At 37.7% G+C, this 19,314-nt stretch overlaps 1 protein-coding gene across 1 annotated transcript in view; it reads right to left on the reverse strand.

Annotated features, from left to right (window-relative positions):
* Positions 1-17,584, reverse strand: part of LOC123241729 — a 61,355-nt gene extending 43,771 nt beyond the window's left edge. The window contains exon 1 of the mRNA XM_044669286.1: positions 17,467-17,584. Within this exon, the coding sequence (XP_044525221.1) occupies positions 17,467-17,584 (118 nt within the window). The remainder of the gene's footprint in view (positions 1-17,466) is intronic.
* Positions 17,585-19,314: the final 1,730 nt, after the last annotated feature.

The raw sequence follows: 19,314 nt of genomic DNA on the forward strand, positions 1-19,314 counted from the left end.
TGTTTCTCTGAAATTTTACTTAAGAGGCAACATGGTACAGTAGGCAGAGGAATGTATTTGGCTCTTATTGTGTCTCTGACACTTATTCATAGAGATTCAGAGACTTAAAGCCAAAGGGACCTCATTGATCATCACCCAGTTTACCTTCCTCATCGTACAAGTAAGGAAACTGAGGCCCAGAAAAGTGACTTCCCTAAAGCCACAGAGGGAGTTAAATGTCAGAGGCAATTTAGTAATGCCAGCATCCATGTGACTATGGGCATGATTTCTCTGAAGCTCAGTTATCTGATCTGTAAAAACTGAAAGTCATATACTTACCACAACCTGAAACCTCCCAGGGTTGTAAGGAAAGAACTTTTCAAACCTTAAAGCACTTTATAAATGATTATTTTAATGTCTTCTCTTTCTCTGAATGGAAAAGCAGCTATTCGTTAATATACATGTTGCCGTTTTCCATCCAGGAGTACCAAAGCCTGTTTCTTCTCCTTTTTTCTCATCAGAGCTTTCTAATCACTTGAAAGAATAGTTTACTGAGAGCCCCCTGATGCACAAATGTTAAGAGAGCTGAAAGACACCTAATATAGAATAGATCAGAGGTCTGTGCCCTGAGGGAGGTCATTTCCTCTGAGTGAGGGATATGTTTCAGGCTGCTAAGAGCAATACTTAAAGTCAGTCTTGTGAAAAGATGTAAAATAGGCAAAGTATGCCATTTAAAAGAGTGTGTTAGCATCTACAGAAAGAACTGTGGGAGTAGAAATTCAGAAGAAAACATATCATTTATCACTTGTTTTTAATGGGTAGGTAACTTAGGGTTTTGGTTTTAAAGGACTGCTCTTTTACAAAAATGAATAATGTAGAAATGGGTTCAAGTTATAATATACATATGTATAACCCAGTGGAATTCCCTTTCAACTTTGGGAAGGAGGAGGGATGAGGGAAGGGAGAAAACAGGAATTATGTAACCATGGAAAAAATAAAAAAATTTTAAAAACTTAATTAAAAAATAATAAAATAAAAATAAAAGAGGGTGTTTGGTGAGGGCAATGCTCAGTCCCATTGAATGAATCTCTAATGGTGGGACTTCAGGCATTTATAAAAGAGAGATTTGGGGTCAAGATAGCCTTTCAGGCAGCCCCAAAGTCACACTATGTATACTGGTGACTATCAAATCAAACTATGAAAGGACAGCCCTAATGCTAACACAAAAGAAAAGGTAACTAGAGGCCAACTGCCTTTATGGTATGGAACTTCAGTAAGAGGTTCTACCTTTCCCCAGATGTCAGCCCTTCTAAGGATCAATCTGGTCAGCTTTCATCAGAACTGGCCAGGTGAGAAAGTAGGAACAAGGAAGAGATCTCACTCTCTCTACACCTAGGGATTCTACCCCAAGTCTTAAGCTAATGGGCATAGTAACCTTCTTCCTCTGCCAAAAGAATTGTAGTCTGTTAGAAAAAAGGTAGGTGGCAGATGGGAGCAGATAGCCAGAAAGGGGAAAAAAGTCAGGATGGTCCAGTCAGTGATGGTCATGAGTTAGGAGAGGAAATATAAGTTTGAGTAGGGAGCATGCAAATACATATTGGAAGGGCAAATTTTTTTAGAATTCACCCCAGGGATTTAAACAAAAATCTTAATTTAGTTATTTCTCTCTCTCTCTCTCTCTCTCTCTCTCTCTCTCTCTCTCTCTCTCTCTCTCTCCTCAAGCTTGGCCCCAACAGAGATTAAAAATGAAAACAAAAAAATGTCCCCCTCCCTTTTTTGCAGAGATGAGGGACTATGTGTGTAAAATTAGATATAATGTCAGATCCAGACTATGTATTGCTTAGTTTTGCTAAGGTGTTTCTTTACCCTCCTTTTAAAAAAATATCACAAAGGATGCTTCTTTGGATAGGAGATGAATATATTTGGAAATCAAGTTGCTATTAAAAACAAAAGATCTTGTTAAAATAAAATAAAACACATGGTTCAGCTTCAACTGTCTTGGATTTAACTCTGTTGTTCTGTCTCCCCAGAACAAAGCTAGTGATCTGGCATATTTCATATCTCCCCTAATGCCAATGAAGGTCATGGGTACCAAAGATTAGGCAGATTGTCTCTGAGACCATAAAGAGGAGGAGGCAAGGTAGAGCATATGATAGGAAAAGGTTGGTCATTATAGCATTCAGTGTTAAGTCTGGGAGAAGGGTCATAGGCTTGTATATCCAACAGAAAAATACAACCAGCATTCATGAATGCAATCAGAATTGGTGGGAGGATAGCTATCATCATACATATATAGACATCAAATAGCTCTCAAAAGGCAGGTACATCATCCCTCTCCTTATATTTCAGAAAGTTTTAAAATTTATTGATGGCAATTGTGAACTAGAACTTTCCTGGTCTGAGATAGTCTTCTAAAGTTTAGGACCTAAACTAAGGAATTCTTAGAATCAGAAATGAGCTTTTCACAAAGATACATCTTCTTTCTACTTTGCATCACATTGTGGTTCTGGCCAACATACCTCAAGGTGATGGAATCATACATTTAGAAATGAAAAGGACCTGGAAATCATCTTGACCTAAATGAAGGATCATTTTACAGATGAGCAAACTGAACATTAAGGAGGTTCAATGACTTTCTTGCTCAAAGTTATAAGGCAGTTTATGTCAAAGCCAGAATAAGAACCCAGATTCTTTGACCTCACACTCAGCATGCTTTCCACTGCAACAAATTGATTGATAGTTTCTAGATACACTATGATGCATTCGTCTCTGTTTTAGGAAGTTTTATCTCTGTGATAGAGCTAGAGAAAGTCCAAAGAAGGGCATCTAAAATATTCCACAGGATAGAGGGATCTCCTTATTGAAACAAATTTTAAAAAAATTAGAGTCCCATCTGGAAAGAAAAAGGCTAAAAACACACATTATTTTCAGTCTATATGATCCTCAGATTAAACACCAATCTTCCCAAATCCCAGAAACAACAAGTACTCCTAGAAGTTAGAAAGGGTTGGTTTAAATATAAATAAAAAGATAGAGAACTTTCAAAAAGAGGTAATATATGCAGTGGATATAATTTCCCTCAAAGGTAATACATGCTTTAAAAAAAAGTAAATACAATAAGGGTCTAGATAAATTCATGTAGCAGTAGGAGCCTTGATACATTAGTAAAGGAAACGGGGGTGTCTAGAGGTATATACCTACTTTTTTCAGTTTGTTTGATAAAGGACAACTGTATCTTCACATAGTATAGCTCATGGCCATAGTCAGAGTTAGGTTACTGTCCTATTTAGACTATTGGTCTGACCTAGTATGACATCTTTTTTTGAAAGGGGAGAGTGGAGATTTTACTTCAAACCCTAACAAACTCACAGTTAAGCCCTGCACTGAGCACAATGCCAGAAAAGAGAAATGAAACAGCATAAAGGAATAGTATACAAATGTAATCTTACACTTTGGTAACACAATATTATTAGAAAGGGAGTGTGTGTGTTTTAACTTTAATAACTTAGTATCAAAGCCATCCATAGTGGTTCCTCTAAATTTGTGTTCCTGTTTAAAACTGTCTTCAAATTTATGTTTGAAGTCACTGTTTATTTTGTTCTCTTGTTTATGCTTTCTTCACTATTCATCAACTTCATACAAGTCTTCCAATATTTCTTGAAATAATTCATATTTGTCGTTACATAGGGCACAACAATATTCTACTACATTCACAGTTGTATGGCATCTTTGTGTGATGAAAATATTTGAGATCTAGGAGTGATCTTAGAGATCGTTAGTGCAACCCACTCATTAGATAAATGAGAAAACGGGGTTCAGCAGCTAAGGGACTTATCCAAGGTTCCCAAAGTTATTGGGTAACCCCAAGGAGTTGAACTCAAGTCTCCAAACTCTTAACTCAATGCAATAAGAAAATATTTGTAAAACTCTTAGCTCAGTGCCTGGCACATAGTAGTTGCTATATAAATCCTTGTTCCCTTTCCTTCCTCCTTACTTTTTTTTTAAGTGTAAAGAATCACAAATAACTCTAGAATGTAAGGGAAGGAAGATTTTTTTCTTAATGTTGAACTTATGAGGACTATATATTATATTTTACATGGAAGGTATCTAAATGTCACTGATAATATAAGGGACTAAGTATTCCTGAAAAACTCAAACGTTATGTGTCATATTTCTCTAAAAGCAATATAAGCTCTTATTTAAACATTGCATCTTCCCCAGGACCTAGTATATTTAATATATGTCTATACAGTCCAAAAAGACCAACTACAGATGTTCTAGGGAAAGCTTTCACATTAAAACAGAATTTTTAAAAGTTAGTACTCCCATCTGGAAAGATATGGGACATTCAGTTTATTGGATCAAGTATTTTCCTACCCTGAATTATGGCACTTAGTTTTCTAAATAGCCAGAATTAATCAGATAATTTTGAACTCTTCATTTCTCTTTGTTGAATGTGGATCCAGCCATCGAGTAAAAGAGTCTAACTCTGGGCAAATATTGGGAATTTGGAATCCAGACCTTTCAGTTAGCCTTCCTATAAATCTGCATGTGGTAAGCTGAAAGAATTTACATTACGTGAACTAACCACAAAACCAGTCAGGCTTTCAGTACCTGACTGCCACATTGCATGAGCATTAAAAAAGAGTGGAATATTTGTGAAAATCACTAATCACCCTAATATCTTGCTGAGAAAAGGATTTTGGAAAACCTTGTGTTATTCTCAAAATAAGTTCATTTTGCCATCACCTAAGCAAGAATCTAAATTTTCTCCCTCCTCCAAAACAACTTTTCCATCTCATTTCCATATTTCATTATCCATATGATCCTAATACTTTTAAAAATTTTCTGGCTTGACACTTTAAAGTCAATTTGGATACCTTGTCCATTCCAACCCGCCATCCTCCCAACCCAATAGTGGCCATGTCTACTTCCATAATATCTTTAGAATTTTAGATACAATTTAGAATTGTATCTTTTTTTCCATTCCCATCACTACCATTATAAATGAAGACCTCTTTACTTTTTACCTGAATACTTGAAATCCCTAGTCTTTCTTTTTCCTGCCACCACCTATCCCCTTCGATCTTTCTAGACACTGCAATGATATTAAATTTCTAATGCATAGTTCTGATCACATTACTCCTCTGCTGGAGAACCTTCAACTGATTATTGTTGCTTCTTAAATTAAATCCAGTCTTCAGCTCAGCCTTAAATGTCCTCTATAATCTGGCTCCAACCTATCTATCTAACATTATCATATTAGGATCATATAATTTAAATCAGTAAGGGATTTAACAGATCATCTACTCTGGAGATTATTAACCCAGAGTCCATGAACTTCTTTTCCTAGTATTTTTAATAACTCTATTTCAATGTATTTTTTACTGTAATCCTTATTTTTAAGACTATTACTTAAGAATTATTTGATTAATACAACTATCATTAAGTTTTAATCATTAAAATAACTAATAATATATAATGTCATATTAATGTGACATATTTGATATCACACCATGTAATATATATTATTTAAAATAGTAATTTAAATTAAAATAATACTTTTTAAGAATATTATTCTGACAATGTATTCATAGGCTTTACTAGACTGCCATGACACAAAAAGGTTAAGAACCCATAATTATAGTTCAACCCTTTAATATTACATCTCATGGAGGATTAACACATTGCCTGTGGTAGTTAAGTAGCAGAGCTATGATTCAAGCCCATGTTCTCTGATTCCAGATCTGGTTTTCTTTCCACCATACTATATCTCCTATACAGAAATCCTAACACTTCAAATAGTTCCACGAATTCACCCCATGCTTCCTACTTTTTTTGCTCGTGATATTCCAAGCACATTCCAATGTTTTCTCCTCTCTGCCATGACCATCTGTTAAAATCTTAATTTCTAAGTGTGTATCCCAGGGAGCATCCCCTTTTACTTTTGCCCTAAGAGAAAGGAGAAGGATCACAGGGAATATATCCCCAGTGTACGCCAGCACACCTGGTCCACCCTCTATGGATACCCATGCTAACCAAAAATTTAAGATTCATTTCAAATGATACCATATTCATGAAGTCTTTCCTGAATCTCATGACCCCAAATCCTTTCCGTTTCCTGACACCTTTTTGTGCACATGGTTAATTATACTCTCTCATGATCCTTATGGTGTTCATAAGACCAAAGAGCTAACAAGGACTTTAGAGATTTAGTCTAATACCTTCATTTTAACAGATGGGGAAATTGAGCCACTGACCTATTAAGCAATTTGTCCAAAGCTAGCTTAATATAAGATTTTTTAATGTCATTTCTTTCTCCTCCCTTTACTCTTTCCTATTACAAAGTAATAACCTCTATGAAGTTAGAAACTTTCTTTATTCATCTTTGAGTACTCCCAGTTCATTGCTTGTAAGACAGCCTTAATAAGTATTTGGTGAATGGGATGGACCTAAATGGGGCCACTTAAATGAGGCCAAGAACATTTTCAAATGTCATGAGTTGTTGCCAGGTAGAGAAATGATTATCTTCCTAGATAATCAACTTTCTTTTAAGGATCTCAAAGAACTTCAGAGGAATTATCAGCTTCTAAATAATTGTGCATCTATATTTGCCTTTTCATAATACTTTGCACATAGTAGGCACTTAATAAATATTTGTTGAATTAATATTTTTTGTTTACCACATTAAAAATGAACCGCATCTACAGATGATTGTGTACTATGTATGTATAATGGTTCATTTCCTCCAATCTTTGGGAAAAGGTTATAAGCCTCAAATCCTCTCAGGAATTCCTATGGGAGTTAGGCAAGGAAGAGCAGTAGAGTCTGGCCCCGTAGTTTAGATATGCACTGCATTTATGCCCATCATTTATCACATCATTTATACATGGGAGATCATTTAAAACAGGTCCTATTTAAAGTCACTTTGCATTAAGTGGAAACTGTTTTTAATGGGCTGTGTTGTATAAAAGATGACAATAGTTTTAGTTAGATGAAGCAATGGCCAGTGTGGAATATTGTTTAAATCGCAGATGGCAATGCATATCAGTTTGATTTTTGGCTAAAGAAAAAAAAAGTGGCAACTCCTAAATTATTTTATTCAGTATATGGCATAAATTAGCCAAAGCAAAAAATAAAACTGAAATCCTTATGGTGCTACAGGAATTCATCATATCTTTGTCTCTCACAGCTTGGTCTAGTGACCTATAATCAGAACGCCTCTATCCAGTCCTTACACTTTGGTTGCCACTAAGGACCTGATTATCTATAAATTTATGGGAATCTGCAACAACTGGCGTTTCCCTCCTGATAATGTTTTCTGACACATATCAGGAGACTCAGCTGATCTGTTAGGGATTATGTACACTATCTGCAGTGTACACAGGCAATAAGTAGACAGAAGGTCCATTTGAGACCTTTAGCTATAGAGAAGCATGTAAGGAAACTGGTTTCCATAGTAACATGCCCCACAGCTGTAGTTAGTATAGGAAAAATAGTTTTATGATTATTTCAATGAAGTTTTACCTTTTGTTTTCAAACCTGGCTCCTCATTGTAGGTTTTTCATAGTCTAACTTCTAATGGGCTACAGAGCTGCCACCCTAGTGACTACAAGTTTCAAGGCCTTAGTCAGGGCTTGGGGGTGGGTGGTTATCCTTTCATTAATGGGAATTTCCAGAAGTTTGGTGCTCAGATCCAAAGGGTGGGTGGAGAGCAAGGACGACAAAAGTGGCTTTGGCCCCCTGTTTCCCCAGGGGGGTGGGGTGGTATCTTCTTTCCACCTGTACCTCAGGGCCACTCCCTCTCCAACACCACAGTACCAGTCACTTTGGGACAAAGAGAAGTCTAGTCTGAGAGAAGGGGCCACAGACAGCAGCTGAGATCATTGCCTCCCTCATTGCTGAAGAGTTTCCTTGCTTCAAGAAATCCTCCTGCCTGACATGAGTGTGGAATTCATTAGTTAACGCAGTTCACCTGTGACAGTGATGGTGGTGACAGGTAATTTCGAGCCTTGATTCTTTTTTTTTCCCCAAACCCTCTGCAGTAGGGCTCTTGATATACCATTGAATTTGTACCAGGCTGTATAGACTTCGAAAATGATCACTGGAGAGGTTGCATAGCCCTCTATACAAAGCTGGGAGCTTTTAAAAGGAGAAGCAGAGGGTATTGACACACTCAGGTCAGAAATAGATTTTTGTTTCCTTTGTCAGTACCAACTTACAGCAGCACCCTTAAATCCAGAATCATACAGATCATGAAGCTGAAAGGAACCTTAGAGGGCTACCCCAACTAGATTGCACTTCTGTTCCCAGATATGGCATGTATAGGCTGCTAGAGTTTTGGTTACATACTGACTTTCCTCATTCACTAGCAGTAACTGTCCCACCAACGAAATGATTTAAAGCTCTTGATTCTGAATGGCAAAAGAGAGTATACTTTAATTTTTTTAAACCCTTACTTACAGTACCCAGTACTGTGTATTGGCTCCAAGGCAGAAGAGTGGTGAGGGTAGGCAATGGGGGTGAAGTGACTTGCCCAGCGTCATACAGCTGGGAAGTGTCTAAGGCCAGATTTGAACCTAGGATCTCCTGGCTCTAGGCCTGGCTCTCAATACACTGAGCTACCCAGCTGCCCCCTAGTTTAATTTTTTTTTTAAATCAGGTAACTTGTGCCTATTACTTTCACATCTGTAATGACTGGTCAAGTCTCTCTGTTTCTCTCTGCCTCTCCCTCTGTCTTTTTTCTCCATCTGTCTCTTTTTTCTGGTTCTGCCTCTGTCTCTCTGTCTCCGTCTCTCATTGGAATTGATCGGGGAGCTCATAATCAATATGACAAGGCTTCCTATCAACTTGATGAATTTATGAGGAGTGGAACTTTGTTAGGTCTTTAACTTCCATGGCGATAAAGAGACCCACATGTGCCCTAGTCCCATTGTTCCCAAGTCACTGGGACTATCAAAGCTGAAAACATCCATGCTCAGGACTCTAAGTCTCTGATTCTCATTTTAAAAAAGGAATCAGAAAGACACTGGGAGTTCCAGCAGCTCTTCTTCCAGCCCTGCTGGTTGGAGATTCAAGCAAATACAAACCATTGGCTCTGTTTATTTTGCAAGTTGTCATTTTCTGCTCCTGGGATAAGAAAGGGAGAAATTCACCTCCCACCCCTTACCACTGGCATTGGCTGCACTCAAGTCCGGAAGACTAAGGGAAGAGAAAGACTGGAATTGGGACTGGATTTGGATTTCATTGGTTTAAGAAGCCTCCAGCAAGAACTTCTGGAGTTTATTAATTTAGGCCAGCCTCTTTTCTGCATTTTACATTCTTAGAGAACCGAACCTAGAGAACTGAAAAATTAAGTGTCATACAACTAGTATCTGTCAAAAAGTTAGGATTTAACTCTGATCTTTCTGCCTCTAAAAGTTAGTCTTCTCTATCAACTAAGCCATGATACTTCTTGAAAGAGAAGAAAGTACAGGAAAAGAAAGAGTAAAAAGGATGGGTTGTTTCACAGCTCACTCTTATGAGGAGAGATGCTGCTTCTCTGAATAAAGCATGTTCTTGATTCCAAGTACCCAGTCATCTTGCAGGCAGCCCCAGTCACTGAAGACTTATGGAACAAGTACATTGTATCCTCAGAAAGGAACTAGGAAGCTATTTATCCCCAAAAAAGAAGTACCCTTGCAAAAATATTAATGCCCTGTAATCTTGTCAAATGGATCTGGGGCTTCCTGGTTACACTTTAAAAAACAAAAGCAAGCAATCAAGCAAACAAACAAAAACCCCTCTTACTTTCTTCCTTAGTAGCAATTCTAAGACAGAAGGGCAAGGGCTACACAAACAGGGTTAGGTGGCTTGCCCAGGGTTGCACATCTAGGAAGTGTCTGAGGTCATATCTGAATTCAGGTCCTCTTGATGCCAGGCTTAGGGTTCTGTCTACTATGCCACCTCACTGTCCCTCTGTTTGCACTTTTAATCCAATAAACATTTATAAATACCCACTATGTACCTGGCAACCCCCTAGCCATCAGAAGAGGGGAAAGGGGCAAAAAATAAAACAAATCTAAATTCTCCCTGCCTTGAAGAAATTTATATGTACACAATGTATATATTTTAAGTGAAAAAAAAAAGAAAAAAACAATTTCAGGTGGTAGAAAATAGTAAAAATTGAGGCACCAGGAAAAGCTTCATGTAGAAGGTGGTACCTGAAATGAATTATAAAGAAAGTTAGGGATTCTCAGAGCAACTAGATGGCACAGGAGATAGAATTTTGGGATTAGAGGGAAGAGTTATCTTCCTGAATTAAAAAACATTCTCAGACACTTACTAGTTCTGGGACCCTGGGCAAGTCACTTAATGCTGTTTTCCATAGTTTCTTATCTAGAAGTATCTTATCTGAAGTAAAGAAAACATTCATTCCAGGTATGGGGAACAATCTTCCTAAGGGCAAAAGACAGAATTTCATGTGGAATAGTTAATAGGACTAGGTTACTGTTTCAGAGATTATGTGAAGGGAAATAATAAGAATCATCTTTAGACGATTGAGCTAGAAAGTAATTAAGACTCAGAGTGACACTACAACTACACTATTATTGCTCTAGAGCAACAGTAGGCAACCTTTTTGGCCGTGAAAGCCATAAATGCCTGCGGAAGGAGGAGGATGGAGGTAAAAGGCGCTGGAATATGGGGCGGGGGCTGAAGGGCCCCCTGCCTGGGGTACATCCTGGGGTTCTGCCAGGACTGGCAGGTCGGGAGGTGCCAGAGCCCTACTTTGCTGACCCCTGCTCTAGAGGCAGCAGGATAAAGGAAAGATCTAATTCTAATCTCTCCAATTATCATGGCAGTGGGATCTACTAGAAGGAATCCTTGATTTTAAGCCCAAGGATTTAGATTTGAGTTAGATTTGAATCCAGCCTCTAATTTTTTTTTTAATTGTGACTTCCCTGATCATCAGTCTCTTTATCTGTAAAATGGGGAATATATATATATATATATATATATATATATATATATATATATATATATATATATTACTTCCTTCACAGAATTATCCTGAGACCAAGATGAAGTAATATGTGTAAAGAGTGTTGGAAACCCTACAACATTGTATAAAGGACAACAATATTACCTTGGGAAAATTACTCATATTTTCTGAGATTCAGCCTCCTTATATGTAAGATGAAAAGTACCTTCCTCTCTACCATATGGACTTTTTTTTTTCTTTTAATAAACCCTTGTACTTCGGTGTATTGTCTCATAGGTGGAAGATTGGTAAGGGTGGGCAATGGGGGTCAAGTGACTTGCCCAGGGTCACACAGCTGGGAAGTGGCTGAGGCCAGGTTTGAACCTAGGACCTCCTGTCTCTAGGCCTGACTCTCACTCCACTGAGCTACCCAGCTGCCCCCTCCATATGGACTTTTAAATGAAAATCAGAAGTAATAATACATGGCCTAAAGTTATACAATTAAATCAATATTTAGATATTCTCATTCCAAGTCCATTATTCATTCCAATATGGAAAGGTGCTAGGTATATCTCATAGTAGCAGGTCTTCCCTCTTGCCTGAAATATACTCCTTCTTACCTCTGTGAGAATCCTTCCCTATTTTCAAGACATATCTGAAGTATTACCCATATGAAGCCTTTTCTGGGCCATCCCAACTGCTTGTGTCCTTCCTCTCAAATTACCTTGTATGTAACTATGTTTTGTGTAGAGGGTCATATATTTTATAATTTTTTCATATAAAACTCCTCACCCGCCCCCCTTGTGAGTGGGATAGAACAATGGATACAGGGCTGGGCCTGGATTCAGAAACATCTATGTTCAAATCCAGTGTCAGACACTTACTGGCTTTGTGAACCTGGGCAAATTATTTAACCTCTGTTTGTCTCAGGTTCCTTCTTTATAAAATGAGCATAATAATAGAACCTATCTGCCAGGTTTACTCTGAAGAAGAAATGATATATCTGTATAATGCTTTATAAGTCCTAATGCACTCTATAAATGCTAGTTATTATTTAGTGTTGTTCAATCATTTTCCTTCACGTCCTCCTCTTCATGACCCCATTTGGGGGTCTTCTTGATAAAGATACTGTAGTATTTTGCCATTTTTTCTCCAGCTCTTTTGGAGATTAGGAAACTGAGGCAAATAGGGTTAATCATGAGGGTTAAGTGACTTACTAGAATTACAGAGCTATTAAGTGTCTGAGACCAGATCCGAATTCAGAAAGATGAGTTTTCCTGATTTCAGCCTGGCACTCTATTCACTACTCCACCTAGCTGCCCTAGTTATAATGATGATGATGGTGATGATGATGATGATGATATCTTTGTACTTGAATTCCCAGCACCTAGCACAGTGCCTGGCACATAACAAGTACTTAATAAATACTTACTGATTAATTGATTGATAGCAATACCTTATTTTTGGCACTTTGGATTATCTCTAGGATCCTAGGACCTCCTCTAATTCTTCCATTCAGTGATTCTTCCATTCTGTGTTTTCTCCCCTATCTTTCAGTCACTGCTTTGGTAACCTGCACCAACCCAAATCCAAAATAATGCCTCATGAGAAGCCATGATTATTGAAGTTAGTTATTGTGACTAGCCACAGTGTTCAGTGTCACAAATTCCAGCCTGGAAATTGCTCATGCAGATGCTATAGCCCAAACTACTGAAGACCCAGAAAAGGAAGGTCTTACTCCCATAATTTTTGGCACTGTGAAATGGATAGACATCAGAAACAGATCTGATTTTTCTGTGGAAACGATATTAAAAAAGAGATATTACCATCCCTTTGGAACATGGGGTATTTTTTTCTGATTTGCAGTTGAAAATCTCTATATGTCGCCTCTTCCATAGAATAGAGGAATTGAGAGCAGACGCTCTTATTTTTCCATTTATATCCTTAGCACTTAACATAGTATTTTGCACATAGCAAGTGCTTAATAAATGCTTTAGTCAGTCATTCATTCAATCCAGTAAAATCACTCAGAAAAACAATTTTTTTCGAGAAATTTCATTTCATTTCAAGAGACAGTTTCTCCTTCTTCCTTCCCTCTTTTTAGTTTGGCTTCTTTGAAGGAATTGAACATAACTCTCTAGAGTTCTCTAATTTTCCAAGACAGACATCAAGAGGCAAACTCTTCAAAAATTGTGTTGCTTCATTGATTTGTTAAGGGGACAGCTGCATCTGCCTTCAATGTAGCCTTCATTGCTCATGATAACTTGGCAAGGAAATATGTAAGGGATCATATTGAATTCATCCACAATGTCATCACCCTCCAAAAGGAACAGGCCTAGTTATTCATCTATAATACTTGGGGCCAGTGGTAAGGAAAGAAAGCATTCTGATTCTTCCCTTGTCTGAAGGATTGACATCAATATAGGTGAAAGAATGGGGAAGAAGTGTCTCAGAAGGAAACAACTTCAACTTCATTCTTGGTCATCATCAAAGACCTTCCCCTGGTCCATAAAATGTTCATTGAGGAGAGTTTGGGGAAAGGATTTGGCCTGAATGGGAGTTGCACTTTTCTTCATTCATCTGGACATGTCAAAAAGAGATTGTTTCTAGGAACCATGTAAAAAATATATTTCTCTTACTATATGAGTTCTTTATCTCTATATACACATATCTCTAAATGGTTTGAAAATGTCTCATTTGGCTCTAGTTGTAAAACTTGATTTATTCAAGGAAGGAGCATTGGACGTCTTATACTGTGAAGAACGGCTTCAGGGTGAGGTTTAATAGTCAGGGTGGTTGCTGGACATTGTTAGGATTGTGGAAGTGGTTAAGGGTAAGACATGACTATTCACTGTGGAGATATTAAGTTGGAAGTGGGATAGACTGAAGAACAACAAGGAATTTGGCATTTGAGTAGCCTGGAGGACGAGCTGGAAAATAGGAAGAGCTGTGGCCAGAAAAGCAAAGGAAATAAGTCCAAGAAGGAATTTGAAGATGAGACAGGCTAAACAGATGAGAATTGGAGATGTACCAGTCTTCTGAGTTCTATATTGAATTTACTAAATCATGGTATTTCAGGAAGTAAGTAGCTGGAAAGAAAAGGCAGATAGGATAAAATTGAGATGTCACATATCACATGCAGAAGCTTGACTTTATGGTCTTCAGCATGGTTTATAATAATCTTTATTTATTTTTAAAATCTGTATATAAAGTCAGATGAAGTAAAATTTAGATTTTCACTATCTATACAGATTTTTTTAAAGTCCCATTTGCATGCATGCAAAAAAACCCAAACAATTGAAGTAGCAACTGTGCTTTAATTATCCACATTAAATAAGAGCAAATATGTGGTTCATTGTCCTTAAATGACAAAGACAGTAGTTCCACCTTCTGAACCTCCACCTTCTGAACACTTCTGTTCAGAAGGTGGAACTACTGTTGTGGGTCTGCTTCTCTGACCTCTTATGTATCTAACCAATGTAGGTTCTCACTATATATGAGTAAGGAAAGAAAAGGAATATTTGAGTCCTGTATTCTAAAGCCTGAACTAAGTATCTGTTTATTTTTATTTTGAAACAGTTTTTAATGTCAGTTTCAGTTTAAATGATAATATGTATTTATTATTTATATAATGTTTCCAGAGTTGTTGTTTTTCCTCAAAGGGGTATTCCTGGAAAAATGGTTTAAGTAAGGAGAAGAGAGATTGGTAGAAGAGAAGCTGATATACCAAAAGTACCATGCAGAAAAGAAAGAAGAAATGAAAAGAAGAAAGTAAGGGACAAAGAAGAGATAAAGATAGGGATAGAAGAAATTTGATGGGGTGAGGGCTTTGGAATAATCTGAATTTAGCTAGGGGGGTTATGTGGACTCAATGAAGGGAGAAAATCAGGAAGAGAGGTAGGATAGCTTTTTGATAGCCACTCTAAAAGTAAAGAGAGGGAGAGATGAAAAGAGATTTTAAAGGAAACTATATTTTATCAGTGGAAATATACTCAAGCCCTTGAAAATGAATTTCAGAAAGACAACTCCATTTCTGCTGGAAAAATTAAACAGGGATCTTTGGGGGAATGGAAAAAAGCCCATATATTTCTGTAAATTAAATACCTCTCATGTACTTGCCTTTCAGTGAATCTTCTGGGTGTTTGGGTCCAGTAAAACTCCATTTTGTCTTCTCTTCCTTTAGGTGAGTCCTTTCTAAGTTGATCTTCACTTCACCATGATGCTGTTAAAACAACCTCATCCTTCAATGAAACAAAGCCTGAGCCAACGTCATTTGTTTTTGATAAATAGCTTAATAGCAAAACGTAATTTTGTTCACAAACATTCTTTAGCCATTCCCTCATGAGATTTATTTCCAAGCTCGTAGGCTTGATTCCCATACACCGTATTATAACAAACTCATCAATAAAAGAATTACCGAAACGTTTGTCTTGAAATTCCCAATTCTGTACTAGTTTGCTTTCCCCAGGTGACTAGAATCATCTCACCTGGTACTGGACTCAAGCCGGGAGACTTCTAATGTGTCAGACTTGTAGGGACACGTCTTGACCTATGGATCCAATAAGACAAGGCAGCCTTTCCCCCTTGCCATTCAAACATTATTCCACAATGCTGTCATCACACAGGGCGATGTAAGGCAGAAAATTCAAAATACAGTTTGGAAATTCACTGGCTATTTTCCACACAGTGCTTTCAAGGGCCTCTCTTAATTGAGCTTACAGAAACTCACATGGATTCAGCTTTAATCCAATCAGTACTAGGCAGCACGTCTTTCAACATTTAAAAAATATTTTTTTCTAATTGCGGTTGTGCGATGGAAGTCAGTGAATCAGAAATAGGCTTAAATGAAAACCATCTCAGGTTGTTCTACACTTTAACCTTACATCTGTGCCTAATTAGGATGCTCAATTTCCCTAAACTCAAGTCATAAAAATGGAAGTAATCTGTGGCCTGTTTGTCAGTCATTATAGGGCAGCAGCCCTGCAAATCAAGTCAGGCTCAAATGCACAAGCCCTTGTTCTTACATGGTCACAGAGGGGAAAATGAGGGATGTTATTGTGCAGTAGGTAGGAGGGGAATTGGGAGAAAATTTCACAAAGGAAAGTCTGTGCAAAATGACCTGCACATTGGGAATGTGACTGAGCCTTTGGGGGAGGGGAGCATATTAATGTGGAAAACATATGTGATTATTTGGAATCCTCTTTTTGGACCATAAAATGACTTGAAGGAAAAAGTCTCTAGAGACCTTATTCTCACCCACAGAGCAGGCAGCAAATCCTTCCTAATCATGACAAGTCACTGGAAGGAGGAGTCAGCCCACTCAGATTCACCCAAGGTCACTGAGTAAGTTCTCTACAGTGTTGGGAATGAGACAAACCCGAGTTCCTGCTCCCACATTCTATTCACTAGAGAGAATTCAGTCTCTCCCAAACTTCCTGGCAGTTCTTAGATTTAAGTTGGTGTGATTCTGCTAATACTGAATGCAAGAAGGATGGAGTCACTTGGCTTTCAGCGCTCAGCAAGTCAGGACTTTCTCAAAGAATGCACTGGGATGGAATACTAGTCATTTGGGGAACTTAGTCCTTTAAAATGCCTAGTCAGAGTTGGGAAAATAAAGGGAAGACAGGACGTAGACAGAATGAAGACAGAACAAGACTTTGTCTTTTGATACTTCTCTACCCCTCAAAAGCATTTCTTAGATTTCTCAAAGACTGATATTTAAAGTCCTTCCAGAAATCAGTTTTCTGTGACTTCATGGACATGGATAATCTCTCTGAATTTAAGTGATCCTCGAATGACAAACAATTGATACTCCAGGCCTTTATGATTTGGTTTGACCTGGCAGAGTTTTTACTTCCTCTGGATAAAAAGGTTCTCCGGTTGAGAAAGTCAGGGTCACCTCCATGCCACAGTGAATTACAGGAGTAATATTTCCATAGAGGATTCTAAACACACCAGAAAAAACCCCCAACAATAAAAATGTTTATTAGTCAACCTTCACACACACACTAAACCCTACTCACAGTTATCATTACATTATTTTTCTAAGTGCCCAGGAGCCATATGAAATATTACAATAAGTTGACTTCTGGTTGCTGGGCTTACCTTACAGTTTTACTTAAAAAGGTATTTTTATATTATAGTGTTCAATCACTTGTGAGGGAATTCTTTGTACTAAAATTGGAGATGGAGTAATAACCTTGGACAAAGGTGATTTTGAGGGGCAGAAGTTTAATTAAAAAATAAAATCTGAACCACATTGTTTGGTTTCTAATCTGAACCAGTGCTCAAAAAGATGAAGCAATTTGCTCAAGCTCACAAATCTACTAATAGATGCCATGTATATGTGTGTATATCCATGTATGTATGTAAACATATAATGCATATGTGTGTATGCATATATAAAATATAGTGTGTATTTATATATTCACACATACTATGTATCATGGGGTTTTCTCAGGATCATTTGAGTAAGAATCAAAGAATTAAATGAGTTGTAAAAGTACTCCAAGATATATATCCTGTACACATGTAATCGGTGATGAGGATGAGGATGACTGTGATAATGGTGATGCTGGTGGTGGTAGCAGCAGCAAAAGGCATATATTCCTTGACCAGGATGAAAACAAGGTGAATTTTAGCCATCGCAAACTTAAGCACAGGGTTGATAATTTCTTAGTGATTATCTTAAAATGTTAGGGTGTTATGCCTTGCTAACCCAAATAGTTCAAAGAGAAAAAGTCATTGTATATCTACCCTTAAGAGTATAGTATAAAAGCCTTGGTCTTCAAGGATTTTAGTAACTTGCTATGTGTTGATTGATGCATAAGGTAAGAATAGAGAATAGATTCATGCTTTCATTGATATATGGGACTCCTGAATGAGAAAACACCCTCTGTTCTAGCGGTTTGGTATCCTCTCTGAAAACAAGTCAGAGAGTTGCCTAGAGGGAAGGTGTCAAACATGAAGCCTACACACTGCTTTTGTAAGATAGTCTTTTCTATCTGTAAAGATCTTCCTAGCCCCTACCTCTTAGAATCCCTAATTTTCTTCAAGACATAGCTCAAGTGCCACCACCTACATAAGGACTTTCTAGACCTCCCTGCTTATTAATGTTTTCTCTCTCTTGAAATTATTTTGTATCTGTTTTGAGTGACAGGTTTAGACCTCACATAGAAGAGGCTATGGCAGAAGTGCCCTCTACTCAGATTTGGAACAGACGAAGACATTCTGTAACTGGTTCTGGTTGGCTAATAATATGATTAAGGGATGGCTGCTGGTTGGCTACATAGCTGAAACTGGGGTGCATTTCAAAGGTGCTGACCAATCAAGGAGAGGGTATTGATGGGATTCTTTTTCTCTTTGGTAGTTCTCCTCATCTGAGGCTAACATATAGCCATATATATGTGTGTATGTTTCTGTAATTATTCATAACATAATATGTAGCCCCTGATTATGAATCTCTTTAATTATTTGTGTTTTATTCTTTCATGTTTTAAGTACAGTAGTATAAAAAACATCTATAAACTTTGTAAACTTCAAAAAGTCAGAATGGTGAACCATCAGAAATCCAGGAAACAGAGTCCATGCCAAGTTTTGTGACCAAGTGACCCAACATTGAGGCCCTGGGGAATGACCTGAGGGTCCTGAGGGACCCACCAAAGTGGATCTGAGACAAAGACTTATCTTGGGGCTATGCAGCATTTTAAAGTGAACTTGGAGGGGCCAATGCTTTGTAGACACTTCCTAATGACTGAATCCACTGTTTCCAGGGATTGATGGAGTAAAGGGGAAAGTCTGCTCCCCAGGAATTTGGGGAAAGAATTCTTGCATTTTTGTTCTTGTTTTGTCCATGCAGTAAATATCCCTTTGTAAAAGTTAATTGATGTTGATTGGTTAGGTAGAACTGTGGTACTAATCATTGGTGGTAACAGTGAAAGGAATATACTTGAATGAGAGTTTAGAACCAAAGCTTTAGAGAAAAATGTCCCTAACTCCTCAGGGTATCCTTAGCACCCTTAGCTGGAGATTTAGCCAGCTACACTCTGGGAGAATTAGTCCAGAACATTGCTATATTTGTATTTGTACATATTTTAATTCCCCAGTAGACAATAAGCTTCTTGAGGGCAGGGGCGGCTTCATTTTTAGTGTCCTCACCATTATTAGAAAGCCTGGAAACATGATAGGAACTTAATGCCTATTATATGAAATTGAATAGTAAATGGCAGAAGTAGGATTAGAATTCATGCCTTTTTAACACCCATTCTACTGATTTCTCTACTATTTTATACTCATATTAACATCTGTAGCTCTGATTCATTTGCAGATAATAATGTCCAAAAACCACATAAAGCAGTAGATAGAGACATTACCTT

This window comes from Gracilinanus agilis, chromosome 3 (genome assembly GCF_016433145.1).
Source record: "Gracilinanus agilis isolate LMUSP501 chromosome 3, AgileGrace, whole genome shotgun sequence".
Taxonomy (NCBI): Eukaryota; Metazoa; Chordata; class Mammalia; order Didelphimorphia; family Didelphidae; genus Gracilinanus; species Gracilinanus agilis.